This window comes from Patiria miniata, unplaced genomic scaffold, assembly GCF_015706575.1.
Source record: "Patiria miniata isolate m_02_andy unplaced genomic scaffold, ASM1570657v1 HiC_scaffold_11, whole genome shotgun sequence".
Classification (NCBI taxonomy): Eukaryota; Metazoa; Echinodermata; class Asteroidea; order Valvatida; family Asterinidae; genus Patiria; species Patiria miniata.
Window position 1 is genome coordinate 2272150 of NW_024037049.1, and position 19556 is coordinate 2291705.

General features: G+C 40.3%; 1 protein-coding gene across 1 annotated transcript in view; it reads left to right on the forward strand.

Annotated features, from left to right (window-relative positions):
• Nucleotides 1-19556, forward strand: part of LOC119741057 (sortilin-like) — a 75505-nt gene that overhangs the window by 23679 nt on the left and 32270 nt on the right. Inside the window, exons 7-12 of the mRNA XM_038216680.1 lie at nucleotides 431-491; nucleotides 2075-2148; nucleotides 2732-2908; nucleotides 4902-5007; nucleotides 16819-16987; nucleotides 18360-18544. Of these exons, the coding sequence (XP_038072608.1) occupies nucleotides 431-491; nucleotides 2075-2148; nucleotides 2732-2908; nucleotides 4902-5007; nucleotides 16819-16987; nucleotides 18360-18544 (772 nt within the window). The remainder of the gene's footprint in view (nucleotides 1-430; nucleotides 492-2074; nucleotides 2149-2731; nucleotides 2909-4901; nucleotides 5008-16818; nucleotides 16988-18359; nucleotides 18545-19556) is intronic.

Sequence of the window (19556 nt, forward strand, 5' to 3'; positions counted from 1 at the left end):
TTTGTTAGTGTTTTTAAGAAATTTAAGAATATGTAAAGCTCATTTGAACATATTTTGTAGAATCTGCACTTCAGAAATGAATAGATTATTACTAATTTATTTTACAAAAAGTGTACTTTATTTATTTATTTAGTTAATTTACTTATAATTTTGGTTCAGAGAGGGGTTTCAGTTGGCATCGGGGCTTAAAAAAGTGTATTTTTCTTGGGTCTGAAGCCAATTATCAGGACGGTTTGAAGTGAAAACCATGGAAATGAAATATGTTACATGAACATTTACATTTCCTGATCTGATATCATAATATACATGTAGTAAGTCTAAATGGAACAGTTTTACAGAAATAACCTTTTAAAAGCAGACTGTCTTTCCTTTTACATGTACATTGTAATTTATCAATTGTTTAACAATACTGGTCTTGTCTTTCTTTCAGTTCTTTTCTGTGTTGGACATGAATGAAGGGATGCTATTCATGCATGTTGATGATGAAGGAGGTAGGGTCTTTTGATACTTCTGTGCTTTATAATGACTGTACAGCACAACTCCTGTTACACCCCATTAACTTTATACTGTTAAAATTGAACATTTCCTCACAAATTTGGTGAAAAAAAAAGGAACAAAATTATTTGTAGGCATTGTGTTTGCTGTAGTATCAGTTCATCATTTTGTAATACCATGTAGTTTAAAGCATCAAATATTACAAGGTTTCAGAATAAATTGTAGATGTAGATCTTCACATATAACAATCACCGACCACAAGTGTGCTCCATGCCGTTTGTATGTTTGTCCTTTCATAGCCAGATTTCTGTTGGCGACCTCTTGCCTATTTTCAGATTTTCTCCCAAAAGCCACTTGCATCTCTGCAAACTTAAGCTCGATACTTGACACAAGTAATCGCAACTACATGCCAAAAATCAATTGTTGCATATTTTATTTTAAAAAAATGACTCAATAATGCTGTCAATTGAAAGTTAGTTCATAAAGTTTGACTGTCTGAACCGAAATGCTATTTGGATGGACTTGAGCTGCTCTAAATATATGTTGCTTTGGCTTGAGTCTAGAACGCTTTAAAACTTTAAAACTATAGTTAAAATGACCACAATAGCATCCCATTGAGAAATACACCACAATCCATGATCACAGTTTTATAATCAACCTGTTTCAACAATCGAATCAGGGTTTTCAAGTTCCTGTACTGGCGTATTTGTGAATATAAACCAAAGTTTAAACTCCTGCAGTCACTTACATGTACAGTCCCCTTGAGGTTATTTTTAATTTAAATGGGAATTTTTAACATTGAAAATTGGTTATTTGACTTTGAAAATCAACTTTGTTAAAGTATTTTTTTTGCTTGTTTATTCCATGAAGTATTGGCTTCATTAACCCTAACCCCTTGGGTATCTTTACAAGAAAGTATCGTGAATCCGCCAAAATCCACCTATTGTGTCATGCACAAAAATGTTGGTGTAGGTGACTGCTCAGTATGGAGGTATCCTGAATCCATCAAAATCTTGCAGAATGCCCTACCGCTAGGCTTGCAATCCTCAGTCCATAAAATCCCCCTGCTTTCAATATGAAGGTATTGGTATCCTGAATCCGCCGAAATACTCCAAAACAGGGATATGGATTTTGATGGATTCAGTGTGGTTGGGGTTAAAGAAGATTAAAATTAATTCCTTGACTTTATTTCCATCTCAGGCAAAAAGTACAAATACAATGTTTATAGTATGTATTACATAAACATGACAAAGTATTAAGTAAACTAAATTTCATTGAGTTAAGAAAATATGAAGCAGGGAATGTAGGGGACCCCGCAAGGCTTGTCAGAGCGGATGATCAACAGTTTTCTATGCCGAAATTGTCTGCAGTCATTATTCTAAACATGTATGCATTAGGATCAGCTTGATGCTCTCATTTTGGTTCTGACAAATGTTGGTTCTAAAAGACCTGGTTGTGAGAGTGGTTTATATCACAGCACCCTTGCAAACAAACATGATCATTATTCATGTGGTGTCATTCGCAAACCTTATTCCTAGCTTCTTATGTCCGCATTTTATGTTTATTCTTCCTTACTCAGACACAGGTTCTGGAACTCTGTATACATCTGATGCTGATGGAATTGTGTTCTCTGTATCTCTCAAGAAACACTTGGTAAGGCATACACTCTCAAATAAATTTTTACAGAGATTGTCTGTTACAGAATATTGTAAAGTTGAATTGTGACAATCTAAAATCGAGGAACATCTTTCATCTCTGTTTCTATTTGTAATTACTAGTTTGATTTCCTACAAACCGACTGGTGTATGAGTCTAGTGTACTGGATAATGACACACAGCAGCTGGTGTAACTGCATTTAGTCTGCAAATGAACAGATATTTTCCTCAGCTGATGCAACCAAGCCCACACCTATTACAGTTTCTATGAAAATGCACCTGTTTCTTAAATCTTCCAAAAATGAACTCACATATGAAACATATTAAATATAACAATCGCCCTGATCATTTTGGCTTGTCCTTTGTACAGACAGAAAACTCACAACTCAGAGAAACTCACCACTGCGGTGCATTCAAAAAGTGGTCATGTTATCTGACACGATATGTTGTGACTAGCCTTTAAACTGTGCTTAAGTTTATCTGCATCTGGTTGAAATAACTCATTATTGGTCGTTACCCTTGTTGTCTCGTAAAAAAAAATTTAAAAATATTTTATATCTTCTGTTGCTACTTTGTTTTAGTTTGCTGAGGGTTCTGCCACAACTGATTTTTACCGTGTAGCATCTATGCGTGGTGTGTACATGGCAAGCCAGGTTGGTGATGATCTATCCATTCATACAAATATTACATTTGATCGTGGTGGCATCTGGCATCCTGTGAAGGCTCCTAAAGGCTCCAAGTGTAAAAACTCAGCAACAGTGAGTACATGTATGCATGTTACATTGATGTTGCATGGACAATATGAATGCATTTTCGACATACACACTTGAAGTGCATCAGATAGGACAAACTGGAAAACAGTGGCAATTTGGCACTTCCCCATAATTGTAACACAAGGATTTGAAGGTTTGCATCTTGTGAAATCAGCATTAAGAGTAAGTTTGTTGTTGCACTATGTGACAAGAAACATGTTTGGTATGTTTGTGTGGTACTGAAAAGAACGAACTTGTGAAAGCACATTGTTTCAGACTGTATGCTGTGCCTGTTTTGAGGAGAGGAAAGAGATTTCTCCTCACATGGTACATCCACAGACGTACTCATGTAGATGTAATCCATACCACTTTCTATGCCCTTGGGTGTTAATGACACCTGAAGTATAGCCAAGGGTGCCAATTGCACCTGAGGAATCACTAGAATTCCAATTGTATTTAACATGCAGGAACTTATTCAGTCAGGTTTTGAGTACAATACTAAAAGCAACATTAGTTGCGAGCAAGGAAGTAAATTCTTCCGTCATTCAAATTCTGGTCACAATTCCACCATTTGGGTACTATTAAATGTCATACAATGTACATAATTCCAACTCCAACACAATATCAAGTGTCAAGAGACAATCCAAATCCAACTTTAAAGTCACTTAAAAATGCAATTGCCAATTTGACCACATTCTAAGGAAATCTGGATCGAATCTCGCAATCAAACACAATTAACTAACTGTCTTCACATCTAAAAACAACTTATTGTCATACAAACTGAAAAAGAATGAACTTGTAAACACAGATCATTTATACAATTAACACATCAAGTGGTCACTTATATATAAAATATTTATGATACATTCAAAATGTGAGAAATGGTACACCCAAATTGTGAGATATTGTATTCTCAAGATACAATAATGATTCAGCATGCAATGAACATTGATTGTATAAATTGCCAGTGTCGCACTAACATGTTCTTGTCAGGCACATAATTAAAGTATTGTGTGTGTGTGTGTGTGGGGGGGGGGGCCTGGGGATTGGACTGGACTGGACACCATCTTCCTCTAGGGGATACTGTTTGAAGTAGATGATCATGGGTGCTATCGGCCTATAGGCATCCGGGCACATTTGCAGATGGACTCACCATGTTGCCGACAGCAAAAAAAAAAAAAAAAAAACCATTAAGGGGGATGTCACACTTCCCGTCCAGCGACAATCGTGCATCCCATTTCCGATTTCACATTTTTAATCCATTTTCGCAGTTCCAATTTTGCTATCAGCACCCCAATTTTACGTTTAAAATCTCTAGCCTTTTGCACTCTGCCAGTCTGCACCCACCTCCCCTCCCCTTGATTACACAACTGGTTCTTGTCTGAGCCACACTCCAAAAGCCTCACAGAACTGCATTAACTGTAGAGATGGCTTATTTGATGAAATAAACTGCCAAGATGGCTGCATCAACATGCACATCACTTTTACATCAGTCTCTAGTGATTTGCTTACACAAGCTCATTACCATACTTAAATACCCCGTTGCAAGATACTGCATTATCTCATACTACAAGTTCACTCAAACAACTCACTAAATTCCACTATTACACAAGGGCCAAATGACAACATTTAATAGCCAATGCACATGCGACTTTAGGTACCAGTTACTAACAATAACAATCATGGCACAGAGTTATAGGTCGGATAGGGAATTAAAATTTAGCTATACTCTGCTGTAACAATTATCAGTTTGGGATGCATGGACTGCGAGTTAATTCCTGTCCAAAAGATCAAAATCATTATGTTTGAAAGGAAATGGATAAAGACCTCTAAAACCCTTCCCAGCAAGTTGAGGGACATTTACAGCTTTTTGTTATTTTTATTTTTCATTAAACAATTGAGTGAAAAGTAATGTCATAGTTTTGTAAACAATCCACTAGAGCTCTAGTCAGTAGATTCTGCAACTGATTTCCTCTGTTTTTGCTTATTCTGATATTAGTCGTGTAGCTTGCAGATCCATAATCGTTACAGCCAGATTAAAGGGGTGAATGCGCCATCAAGCCCACTCAGTCAGTCAAGTGCTGTTGGACTTATTTTGGCTCATGGTAAGTAAACAAAATCCTAAAATACAATAACATTGCTTCTACCCCTGAGAGATTGTAAGCTTTTTAGACATTTCCAGCTTTTGTTTTAGAGGTTTTTTCCCCTTTCTTTTCTGAATGTTCTGCAACTTTGCCCATAGTTGCTTAAATATATCGGCTAAGTCTACTTCACTACAATTGCATATTCCCTTTACTGGCAGGTTCCCTTCACTAAGTTTTCACAATAGTACCCCCATATGACTAGCCATACGATATGACTAGTCATGCTGCGCCTGGCAGGTGGCCGCGCCTGCCTGGTCATCCAACTGAGCGGTTGCAAGAACCATTAGAAATGCAATTCTCACCTATTGACCTCTGGAATTGGAATGTCCGTACTTTGCTGGACAGAGACGATAGACCAGAACACCAGACAGCACTCATCGCCAGGATGCTTGATCGCTTTCAAATAAACATTGCAGCTCTGAGCGAAATGAGGTTCGCTGGTGAAACACAGCTAGAAGAAGTTCAGGGAGGCTACATCTTCCACTGCCCTTCCAAGAACCTGTGGCGTAGGGTTTGCCATTCGCACAAACCTTGTGAAATGCCCTGATAGCCTTCCTCATGGGATAAATGACAGATTGACGACCTTGTGTCTTAAGCTCGATAAGGACTTGTTTGCCACAATGTTCAGCTGCTACGGTATTTCTTTACAGTGACTAATCCTGATGATGTTAAGGAAGCGTTTTATGATGAGCTTTTTCATATCATTTGTGAAGTCAACCGAAAAGACAAACTCATCATCCTTGGTGATTTCAATTCCCGTGTGGGAGTGGACTATGCCCCATGGTCGAGAGTACTTGGACACCATGGCACTGGCAAGTGCAACTCCAACGGTCTGCTTCTGCTGTTTCTCTGTGTTCAGCATGAATTGTCCATCACTCTCTTTCCACATGCAAACAAATACAAGACCACGTGGATGGCACATGTTGGAATATGCCATGGTGTGATCGTTCGCCAAGGAGACAGACGCAATGTGAACATCCCAGCAGCATGACAGGAGCTGAGTGTTTGCCCGATCACCGACTAGTGCGAAGCTAGATGAACATTCAGCTTGCTCCTAAGCCTCATACAGCGAGGCAGAAACCAGTCAAGAAATTCAACATTGCCCACCTCTGTGTCGCCAAGAACATAATACAGGCAAAAATCTGAGAGACCCTTCAATACACAGAACCCACTGGTGAAAATGTGGAGGAAGAATGGTCGATCTTCAGAGATTTGCTATACGATAGTGCTGCAGCCGAACCGCCGAACCGCCGAACCGAACTAAAAATAGCCGAACTTGGCCTTCCGAACTGAACCCGAACCGAACCCGAACCAAACCGAACCCAAATGTCCAAATTGCATATTCCCTTTACTGGCAGGTTCCTTTCTATTAGAGTTTTCGCAATAGTACCCCCATATGACTAGCCATACTATATGACTAGTCATGCTGCACCTGCCAGCATTTTCAATTTTTTCACCGTATCAGAATTAAAAAAACCCAACTTTTTATGGAGTCTGAAACCTTTCCCATGTTCAGAATAAGTTCTTAATTTTCGCAATATATTTTTTTTTCGTAATATAATGAATACGAAAAACGATGTAATCTCCCAAAAGAGGGTGAAACACCCCTTTACAAAATTAATGGATCCGTCCACAATATGAATATTCATGGATCGCGAATCGAAAAGTTATTATTTTTTTTACTGTAGCTACTATTTGCAAGCTTGTTGTTATAATAATCATGATTTCATAAGTTTGGCACAGTAAAAGGACCTGTTTGTTAAAACAAAACTATTCGGCAATTATTGCCACGAGACAAGTTTTTAGTGCTCATCAGGGCATGCTCAGACGGGACGGAACTCTTCGGGAAAACCCGTCGGCACGTGTGGGAAAATTTTATGGCGATCGTGTAGCGTAGGGCCTCTGTTTTGTTTTGATCAAATTAGAGTCAAATTGCTAAATAAATCACCTTTATAATCAAAAGCAGACTTCTCAATTCTAATGACACCCGTTTTGCAATTTTGAACAGTTTCTTGAGGTAGAAATCATGATTGTCGTGCGCAGTTTGCACCTTGCGATTCAGCGCACCGTACTTGCTCACTCATGGTACCTCGCGCGGTGAATGCCATCTTTATTTTCGGGTTGCGTGTTGTGTCGCCGCGCTGTTATTGTCATTTTACCCCCAAATTTCCCTAAAAAAAATCATGCCCTCCATCTATGACATACCTGTTTATTGAGAACCAACTTCTTTCATCTGTCTCATAATTTTAAAGTAGATTTTGTTCCCTTAAGTTAGGAGTCGGGCCCTACACTACACGATCGCCAATTTTATCATAGTTGCCGGGCCGGATAGGGCTGCGATAGGTAACCCTCTAGCAATTTACGATGTTCATTTCTCAACGTCATCAAGTCAAATTATAACGGAATATTGTTAACGCAATAAAAATAAGATTCATCCTTCAACTTGTGTTGAATAGCATGTGGAAATTGCGGGGCCTATTTCTGTCAGACGTGCGCGGTACACACGTGTTTGTTCGAACAGGGGAACGGCCTACCGGTATGTATATGCTTTTTATTGTATTAACCTAATACATTGTATGATGTACATTATGTATACACTTCCGAAGCCGAACCGAACCGAAGTTTGGAGAAAAAAAATCGAACTGCAACCGAACCGAACTGAACCAAACTTTGAGGATCAGTTGCAGCACTACTATACGATATCATCTGACACCCTTGGATTTGTTGAGAGAATTCACAGAGACTGGTTTGATGAAAATAACCCAGAAATTAACAAGCTACTCGACCTGCTATACGTCCCCTGATGGAATACTGTTCCCACATATGGGCCAGAGCTTCTGCCTGCCATTTATCTCTATTAGATCGGATGTAGAAGCGAATTGTTTATGTGGTTGGTGAAGAGTTGGGCTCATCATTACAACCCTTTCTCACCGTAGGTCAGTAACCATCTTCAGTCTGTTCTACAGATATTTCAATGGAAATTGTCCCACCAGTTTGTTTGACTTGTTTCCTCATGTCAGGGTGTTTGAGTGACAACCAGGCTCTCTGCTTCCTCTCACCCATGCACTTTAGCTGTGCCGAGATGTAGAACAAAGAGCTACTATAATAGCTTTTTCCCACGCTCTGTATCTCTTTGGAAGGCCTTGCCTAGTGGCTGTTTCCCTCCATTCTCATTCTAGCCTCTTTAAAAAGGAATATCAATTCCTATCTCCAGATTTCCTGATTATTATTTTTCTTTTGAAAAGACCATGGCATCAAGCTCAACCCCAAATTGCCATGTACAAGGCTGTTGTACTTAGCACACTGCTTTACTGCTGTGAAACTCGGACCACATATAGGCACCATATTAAGCAACTTCAGCAGTTTCACCAACGTTGCCTACTACAGCTACTCAACGTCAAGTGGCAAGACTGGGTCTCAAACTTGCAAGTCCTTGAACGGTGTGGTCTTTCAAGCATTGAATGCTTGCTTATCAAGAGCCAGCTTTGTTGGTCAGGCTATGTAGTTCGTATGGATGATACCCGAAATCCCAAGATCCTTCTGTATGGTCAGCTTTGTAAAGAAGGCCATCACGCACAAGGTGGACCATACAAGAGGTACAAGGACAGACTGAAGGCCATTTGCTCCTGGGAAGCTTGTGCTCAGGACGGGTTCCTCTGGCAGTAAGTCGGTGCCAAGGGCACAGAGATGTTTGAACAGAGGAGAGCAGCAGCCACCAGTGAGAGGAGAGAAAGAGAGAGGAAAACAGGGACAACCTCTGGGGAGTCTTTGCCATAGCACCTGTGGGAGACAATGTGCCTCGTACATTGGATTTCTCTCCCACATAAAGACTCATCGCAGATAATCGCCTGCCTGCCTACTCATAAATCACCCTACTGTTAAAAATGGTAGTTTTAAAATGTAAAAATTTTAAGAAAATTGTTCTTGTGTCACTCCCTAAAATTTTTTTCTAGGCAGTGAGACAAGAAAATAGTTCTTCAAACAAGAATTCATTTTTTTAAAATAAGAAATGTAAGAAATTCCACCAACATCACCAATGCCCTGCAGCATGTATGCTATCCTAGCTTTGGCTTTTTTTTCTTAACAGCAGACTTGGTTTTAGCACCTGTAAATTGAGTACTTCTTCTTTTTTCCAAATTTTGTTCAGAGATGTGATAATAAAAGATAAGATAACACAGAATAGCATGTTTTGTGTTCTTTGGTTGATTCCTCGAGTTACAAGAGTAACTAAATTTAATTATGTTTGTGTACAAACATACGGCTATTTTGGTAATTTTGTTATTGTATAGTTATATGTCATGTAAGACTGATATGATGTGCGGTAGAGTGATCAGGACAAACAGAGTTCTGTAGATATTGGCCTTCAAAATATGCACCTTTGATAGGCCGTCACATATCACTAAATAACGTCATCATGAGCTCATTTCAATTTTCATTTATAACACATCCCGATCTAGGTACATACTAACTTTCAACCCAATCGGACATGTTGTCCTGTCGATATATGCCTTCAAAATATCTACTTTTAATGTGACCTCACATGTCACATGATTACGTCACCGTGGCGTCACTTAAAGTTTCATCTATAACACATGCTGTTTTAGGGTACATCCAAAGTTTCAACCCCATTGGCCTTCACAATTTGCACTTTTAATGTGACGTCACATGTCACGTGATGACGTCATCGTGACGTCACTTAAATGTTCATCTATAACACATCCCGTTTTAGGTACATATCAAGTTTCAACCCAGTCAGACCGGTAGTTCTGTAGATATTGGCCTTCAACATATGCACTTTTAATATGACGTTACGTGTCACATGATGAAGTCATCGTGACATCACTTGAGTTTCTATCTATAACACATCCCGGTTTAGGTTCATACCAAGTTTAACCCAATCAGACCTGCAGTTCTGTAGATATTTGCCTTAAAAATATGCACTTTTAATATGAGGCCACATGTCACATGATGACGTCATTGTCACGTCACTTGAATTTTCATCTATAACACATCCCGGTCTTGGTACATACCAAGTTTTAATCCAACCAGACCTGTAGTTCTGTAGATATTGGCCTTCAACAATATGAGGCCACATGTCATGTGTTGATGTCATTGTGATGTCACTTAAGTTTTCATCTATAACACTTCTCAGTTTAGGTACATACCAAGTGTCAACCCATTCAGACTTGTAGTTCTGTAGATATTGGCCTTTAAAATATGCACATTTAATATGACGTCACATGTCACGTGATGACGTCATCGTGACGTAACTTAAATGTTCATCTATAACACATCCCGTTTTAGGTACATAACAAGTTTCAACCCAGTCAGACTGGTAGTTCTGTAGATATTGGCCTTCAAAATATGCACTTTTAATATGACGTCACATGATGAAGTCATCGTGACATCACTTGAATTTTTATCTATAACACATCCCAGTTTAGGTGCATATCAAGTTTTAACCCAATTAGACCTGCAGTTCTGTAGATATTTGCCTTAAAAATATGCACTTTTAATATGACGTCACATGTCACATGATGATGTCATTGTCATGTCACTTGAATTTTCATCTATAACACATCTCGGTCTTGATACATACCAAGTTTTAATCCAACCAGACTTGTAGTTCTGTAGATATTGGCCTTCAACATATGCATTTTAATATGAGGCCACATGTCACGTGTTGACGTCATCGTCAGTGTTGTAGTCGAGGCTACAACCTCCGACGCCGAGGCCAAGGCCGAGGCCACAACCTCCGAGGCCAAGGCCACAACCGCGAGGCCAAGGCCAAGGCCACCACCTCCGCAGCTCCTACAGCTTGCAATGGGTTTCCTCTTGTAGGGAGTCCGGCAAATTTTATTTTTTAAAGAAAGAATCTCAAGTTTTGTATCACTAAAAAGCAAATTACACAACAAAATCAATGGCGCTTGAATCAGGCTCATAGGTGTTTGCCCTTTGGAGATACAACCATTTAAATGGCCAAATTTTGAGTTTTTATTCTGTAAGATTTACATTATTTACATTTAGCATGTTTTATAAATCTTATTTTCAAAGCCTATCAAAATGCTTAATATCATAGGAATCCCCATTAAATAAACAACAGCTTGATTTTTGAATCAGGTTTTTACCACTCATAACCAAAAAGTTACGATCCCCCCGACCTTCGCACTGTCCAAGCGCGCGCCGAGCAATCACAGCGATGCGACCAGACAATGCCAGACGGCCCGCTGTTAGGCACGGGCAAAGCATAGTTCCAATCCCGCTCCACACAACGGGATAAGTGTCCACGCATTATTACTGTTAATACCGCGGTACCAGACAAGTCTGGCAATGGCCAATCCCGCTCCAAACCACACGGCAACACGGAACATGCGTGCATGATATTACTCAGTTCATCAAAATGACCATGAATTCACGGATCATCCGATTTGAATACAATGGCACGCGGTAACAGTTATAACGCTTGCATGCACTTGGAAAGCTGAAGCGCAGGCTAGGCGAAGTTGCTACGTACGTGAGTACGTTCAATGCAACCATTTCCAGTTCATTCGTGCGTACATTGTGCGTTCGTTTCACGGAACCCACTGCGGCAGAATCTCGAGGGTTTGATATGGTAAAAAATTAAAATTAATTAGAATAGAAAACACACCAAAATGGGCGGCCTTGAGCCGGCCTCGACCAATTCCCTCGAGACCTCCAACACTGGTCATCGTGATGTCACTTAGATTTTCATCTATAACACACCCCGGTTTAGATACATACCGAGTTTCAACCCAATCGGACGTGTTGTTATGGAGATATTGGCCTTCAAAATATGCACCTATATTGTGACATCAGGGGTCACGCGATTACGTCATGATGACGTCAATGTTTGGCACACATCTTTAGGTGCTGGTCTAAGTGTGTGCTGAGTATAAAGTCAATCGGATTGATTTTAGTGCCGACAGTGCCTTCCACAATGAAAACGTTACCGACTATTAGTCCCATTAAACCCATTGGTCGCCAAAAGATGCCTATCTTTACATACCAGTACTAGTAAGGCAGGAGAAATGAGTTCCCATGCACCCCCCTAAAATAAAATTCCAAGATGATTTTTAGAAACCCTAGGACATCTAATAAAAGGATTTTGATGTTGCCAGCGATAGAAAATGTCCCATGATGCCCTATTTTCATATTTCCAAGATGGCTGCTGTGCAAATAATTAAAAACGCTAAGTGTCATATGTCAATAACTAATGAGCCGATTTTGATGATCCTGGTGTCAAAATTATACATTTCTGGGGTGCTGAATCAATTTTCGAGGTTTTCAAACTGGTTGGAGGTCAAGGCCATGCAATTCAGGCGAAAGTCAAGGTCATTTTGGTAAAAAAAGTGTCATATTCATTTTCCCACTTGCATTATTTTTTACCTAGCTCCCATAGATATGGTGATAGAGGCCTACTTATTGCTTCACAAATTTTCCACATTATCCCAACTACCAAATCCATTTAATTACAAAAGATGTGGCATTTTATTTTGGAGCCTTGACTCAATATTTGACCCCACCCCCTAAGTTTGGGATATTGACCCAATATTATGGAAATCTTAAAATAGAGCCAGTGGATAAAAAGCTTAACGTTATGTTTATTTTTTTTAGGGTCATGGAATTGATTGATAGTGGTTTAGAAGTAATCAGAGGTCATTTTCTTGCTCAAAGGACAAGGGTCAAGGGCATTTTATTAATAGACAACTTCATTGTTTTGACTTTCCGACATACAATATTTTTGTCCAACTCCCATTGATATGGTAATAAAAGCTTATTGGTCAGAATTTTTTTTTTTTAACCCAAAGACAATTCTATGTCAACATTATGGTTAGTCATCATCTTCGAGGTCATAGGATGTGTCAATTTGAGGTCTTCATCATTGTGTTAAGGTCATCTTCAAGGTCATAGGATGGGAGAAATAACTACAACTTAGCGCAAAGACCTTGTTGCAATTGATGAACATTTATTACTTAAGTAATTCCTGAACCGGTCATTACAGAAAGATTACTGAGCTATTTATAACAAGTGACGTTGTGGCGAAGTCTTAGGGAAATCTTCGTCATCAATGAAAACATAATCTTCGTCAATCTCGATAGCCTCTTTAGGATACCACTTTCCACTTCGCTCTTTTGCTGGCCCTCTTCATTTTCAGCAGCATCAGTGTCCAACGGATCAACGAGTGATGGGAGCAAGATAGGGCCAATTGACCAGACAGGCTCCAGTACCCCCTCAACTGTCTTCAGCCACCTTTGACCCTCATCATACGTTTTGGGAGCCTCAAAATTAGGGTCAGCAGCACGCCTGTAGCCGGCCACACGGTGGTTGACGCACTGCACATGAGGGATGAGTTAGTTATGCTTGATGGCAGGCGTACCATGTCAACCTTCCTCTTGCAGTTAAGCTAGTGGTCCTCTCCCTGAGCAGCTTGCTCCTCACCACATTCGCATATGCAGTCTCACGCGCTTGACCATACATGGCACGGGTGAAGGCCTCCAACTGCTCCTGCACCTCTGGGGTCACCCTCCACGCCGGGGTCACCTCTGGGGTCACCTGTCACGCCGATCTGCCTGTAACACAGTTCACGATATACGATCACTACATGAAGCACAATGAATTTGAAAGAACACTTGCATATGACTATATAATTGTTGATATTGCAAATGTGCTGATATTGCAAATGTGATTTGCTTGAAAGCTTTGTGGAACTTGGTGTTCTACTGAAGCTTCTTCATTGGTGCCACCTTCCCCTTGCACTGATGTAGTCCTCCCCGAGAACACATAACGGTAGGCCAAGTACCCAGCAAACATGACGGTACAGGGTCGATGCCGGTTTGTTGTGGGCTTGTTCTGTATTGTGCTATAAAAGCCATATTTCTCAGTGCTTACAACAATGGCGGATGTACCAAAAAAAACCCAAAAAAGCTGTCAAGGTCAAGCTGTATGATTCATTGAGTACACCTCTTCCAGCTTTCCAAGCGTAATATTTCTATCGCAGCAAACCGGGTCTAATTCCTGAGGTTTGACATTCCGAAATACCTCGGGAGCAGTGCCTTCGAAGCAGTGCTAGGTCTGCTCCCCAGGAAATCTCGCACATGTCTGATAGCCTACGAGAGCACATACAAGCAAAGGATTCGGATGTCACTTGAATGCTTGCACACCTCACGACCACATGTGCTTGCAGGACAGCGGGGGTCTGGCGTACGACACCTATGGGTCAGAGTTGGTTATACGATCATCCACGCCTGGTCACAGAGGCAGGGCACCACCAACACCAAAGTCATCACATTTTAGCAATAACAACACCGGCACAGTCATCATGTTTTAGCAACGCTACTACAGCTATATGGTCACACACATTTTTCGGGTGAGACACAAGTTTTCAGCTCCATACATGGTCATATTTTCTGAGTTTTCTACGGCGTTCCTGGTGGGCATTTCACACTGCTATATGCGCCGTACTATGGGATCGTGAGGTATTTTCTCCCAAGGTCACCGGTCTCAATCTCCGCAGTAGTGACACCGCTGCCCGCTGGACTGTGTGAGGAAATAGCGGCGTGACACACGCGCCCGCTCGACATCAGGACTGACTTGGATTTTCCGGTGGTCACTCAAGGTCTGAATCCAGACTTGGGACATGACAATGATGAGTGTTGTATATAAATTGCAAGGGAGGCACTGGGTCAGCCCAACTCTTATCATGGAGATCGTTCCAATGGTGTATCCAGAACAGAGTCACACTCAGAGCAACATATTTTCCAGAGCCAGCTTTAACTTGAGGGAACATCATCCCGACAGAATAGACACCTTGGCCCAACATAGTGCAGGTGTTATTCACACTGATTGTCCTATCACATAGAGATCTGTTCATGTAGGCAAACAACAATTAGCTATCGGTTTCTCTGCTCTCGAATAACTAATGCTTGAGCATGGCACATACATGTAGATGCACTGTCATGCATTGCTGCTTATATGCCTCTTCCCCCTTATCTGGCAAATTAAGAGCTACAAGGGGTGATCGATAAGTTCGTGGCCTAAGGTAGAGGGCGATGATTATACTATAGTGTGCAAGTTGATTACAGAGAAAGTTTGAAGTTATTATCTGTTCTTGTTTTTCTGTTACGGATAATTAAACCTTGATAGTCACTGGTTCCTTAGAATTAAACCAAACAAACTAAAAAATGGCAACACTGTCCCTTGAAAGGTTGTGCCGAGTCCGTTTCTGATCAGGTTCAAGGAGCTTCGGGGCCCAACGAGCTGACACCTTGGACATTTGGACGCAATGGCTGATTTTTCCATATTTTTTTCATTTTCAAGGTTTAATTCTCAAGAAATGGTGACTGTCAAGGTTTAATTATCTGTAACAGAATAATTGACATGCCGAACAAGAAAAAATAAAAAAAACAGAAAAACAAGAAAAGATAACTTCAAACTTTCTGTGTAATTATTCAACAAGTTGAACTGCTCACAATATTATTCAAAACTGTATAGCTCACCTCCTTCTTCCTTATGCCACAAAATTATCAATCACCCGTTGAATTATGATAAGATTTGATGCATGTTGATTTTGTTTTCTTATTTTTGCTGTTGTTTTGCTTGTATGTGTATAGGGCCTTGAGCACCTTACGGTGGATATGTTTGCACTCTATAAATGCCTATTATTATTATTATTATTATTTGCAATACCCAAAACGAGATGAGAGATCTTATGCTTGTCCGCGTTGGATCAACTCGACTCAAGCTGCGTCCCACAGCCTTAGAGCTCGAGCGTCTTCTGTAGGATTCTTGCAGTTCCAAGAAGAGCCGCCTTCTGCAGCAATTTCACCTTCACGGTCGAGCCGATCTCGTCGAGATGTTTCTCCAGGGACTTGGGAATGGTACCCAGGGCCCCCACAATGACTGGAATGACCTTCACCTTGACCCTCCACAACTTGCGTAGTTTCCTGGCCAACAAATCCTGGTACTTTAATTTAATACCTTCTCCTTTTCTTTCTTTGCAACCCGGGCATCACCAGGCACTGCCACATCTATAACGTGGCACATCTTCGCATTCTTATCTACATGATCTAGGACAACAACATCCGGCCACCTATGCTCTACAACATGGTCAGTCTGAATGTTGAAATCCCAGAGAACCTTCACCTCCTCAGTTTCCAGAACCACCTCCGGAACGTGCTCCCACCGCTTGTCCTTGACCTTGATCCTCCGTTTTTGGCAAACATCCCAGTGGATCACCCTGGCTAACTTGTTGTGCCTCTCCTTGTATTCCGTCTGTGCCATCTTGCTGCTTTCGCAAACTAAATGAAATAAAGCCTCCTCTTTCTCTCCATACATCCTACACATTGGAGATACACCATAAGGGAGACACGTTATCATAATTTCTTCGATAGTGAGGAAACACCGGTCATTAGGGAGACACATATCTGTCTCCCTAATGGCACAGCCTCCCCTTTAGAGGCCACATTTCCTGACACAATTAGGTTACATTTGTTGCTCGTGGTCTAATTAGTAAACGTACCGAAATTCGTGGAAAAAGGACAAGGGAATATTAGGTTAGGGCACTTTTAAGTTTGAATAAGTCTATGGGAAAGTCTCCCTAATGACCCATTGCTGGTAATAATTATTGTTATTACTTTTTTAACTAGCAGTTGTTCAGTCAAACTAAAGTATTCAGTTAAGCTACACAATTAAAAAGAAATTGAGTATCCTTTGTACTTCAGGTAACAATGAATTCACTTTTTCAACAAATAGGAAATGTCGCCGATGCTTTGGAGACACATCCTCCTGATGTTTTCATTTCAAATGATGGTGGTTACAACTGGACAAAAGCATTATCTGGCCCCCATCACTACACTGTAACAAACCATGGTGGTCTTTTGCTGGCTATATCTGCCGAACAGGATGTCACCAATACTATCAAGTAAGAATTACTTTCATCTTCTTACAAACCTAAATTTAAAATTCCTAACAGCTGCATAGTGAGACTTGGTCTGTTCTGTAAATTGCATTTGCAAAACCTCAAGTTTTGTTTCCTTCAGTCGGAAAAAAAAGAACCATAAGGCCCCAAAAAAAAGGGAAAAAAAAGAGTTGGTCTCTGGTCAGCGCGCGTGTCGATTTTGATCATGCGCATCAGTGGTTTTTTTATTTCAAATTTTCTGCAGTAGCTACTACAGTGCCCTCTATTGCGCCTCAAAGTTTTGTTTAAAAACAGGTTCTGTTGTTCTGAAAATGTAGCAGGGCTTGTTTTTAAAATGTTTTGGAGGCAAAGTCCAGAGTCATAAAGAGTTGCCTTGGCTGTACGGAAAATGTGAAGGAAACGGGTACCGAGGCAAACGAGGAGGGAGCCTACCTGTAGGCAAATGAGGGGCACCAAGGAATGGGGAAGGGCACAAAGGCAAATGATGGAGGGCATTAAGGTATATGAGGGCACAAAAAAGCAAACTTGTACCCACCTTGTCTGTAAAATCCAAGCTTAAAGAAAAAAAGATCCCCCCCCCAAAAAAGAAAATGCATCGCCGCATCAATTCCGGAACTTTGGTCTGACCAGAGACCAGCTATTTTTAATTTTTTTTTGCCTAAGCTTGTTGAAACCACCTAACAAGTTGCTTCGTAAAGGCTTGCAATATATCTGCCAATTAGTAACTAAGTAAAGATACTCTTCTCATGATGATGTCGTTTTTAAAGATATAGAAATTTGTGCATTTTGTTCGTTTGAAGCAACAAGAGTGCTCAAAGTCTAAAGAAGGGTACTGAACAACTAACCTGTTGAAGTTTCAGCTCAGCTTCAGCTGTATATTCCGAGAAAAACAGCATTCTAGGATCTCAATTTCAAATCAAAAGTTGCTGAATCATGTTTTGAATTGGGCCTGAATTCAGCGTCCGAGACACGTTCTCACTGAGCCGATTGCAGCTACGCGATGTCGTGCACTGATCCGACGAATTATAGCAACCAACCGCGCGTGTGCGTTGGGCCAATACTTAAGCGCGCTTTGCCGAATAACAAAACAAACTACTAATTTAAATTTTCTACGGTGTGTCTTAAGAAGCACCATTGGAAAGGCCTTCTATCGTTGATTACTTCAAATGACAGCTTGCCAGAAAGAATAATTTCACAGGGAGTTTAGTCCCCTTACTATCTTTCAACCAAGTATGTTTTTTAACAATAATTACGCCAGTTACTTTTCGGATAGCAGCAAATGATGGACTATAGCTTTAAGTGCCATGCAGATATGCTTATAACAATTTGGCATTCTCTAATAGCAATGATGAATTTGCGTCTTTTTAATGCACAGGTTTTCTTATGACGAGGGTCACTGTTGGAATGAATATAAGTTCTGTGATGAACCATTCAGCATTACAGGATTATTGCCAGAGCCAAGCACCAACTCTCTTAATGTTAGCATTTGGGGATTCGGATCAGAGGACAGAAGATGGAGGATTGTGACCATTGACTTCAGTGCTGTACTTAAAGATGAGTGTAGGTAGACGTGAAGAATACCAATGAAACACACATTTTGTTCTGAATTTGAATAAAACAAGTAGACCAATTGAATAAAGGTTTGTTTTCACTGCTCATATCAAGGGGGGGGGGGGGAGTATTACCAATGATGGTCATGCTTTGTTTGTGATGTAAAATTGAGTGGGAAATGTGCATCTAAACATTAATAACAATAACATGGTAATACTAAATCCTTAATTTTAACCAAAACCCCCAGTTTTTTGGGGAAAAATAACATAAGCATATTCCAAATCATTGCCACATTACTCAAATGAAAGGTTTTGTCCCTTTTAATTTGATACCGCATTTGAGGTTGTGATGCTTGTAGTTTTGAATCCTGTATTAAAAAATTGTACGCTGACTGTCTGAAGTCTGTCTGTCTGATGTGTGTGTCACTTTTTTGTTGCAAAAGACCTAAAAGTGTGCGGTAACACAAAATGCAAGGGTTAACTCTTTCAGTGCCCGCGAAATTTGAAAAGTTTAACCCTAAAGTGCCCAACTTAGAGCATTTTTGTTAATTGTTCAAAATTCTGTAAAAAAAAAAAGTAAAGTAAAAAGTAAGTTCTACTCACTAAATTTGTTGTTGCTCTCTGGTATATCCTTGGTATATTGGAAAGTCAATAGTAGTCACATACACAGTGATACACCCTGAAACACTGTCTTGCACACAGGGGAATTCCGCACTTTTTGCAGAAAATACGAGTGTCAGTGCTGCGCCCTCTCGCAAGAACTCGAATGAAACAAATAAATACAGGTCGTAACTGAATGAAAATGATATTATTAGAAAAAGCAAGAGCGCCCCCTTACTCTACCTCGTACATTGTACGTGTACGAGGTTTGGCAATTTTTAAATACGAACATTGCCTCGTACATGTATGAGGTTGGCGATTTCGAACTAACAAATATACCTCGTACATGTACGACTTTGGCACTGAAAGAGTTAATGGAGAGTGGCTTGGTTATATCTTATAGCTCCATATGGTTGTATATA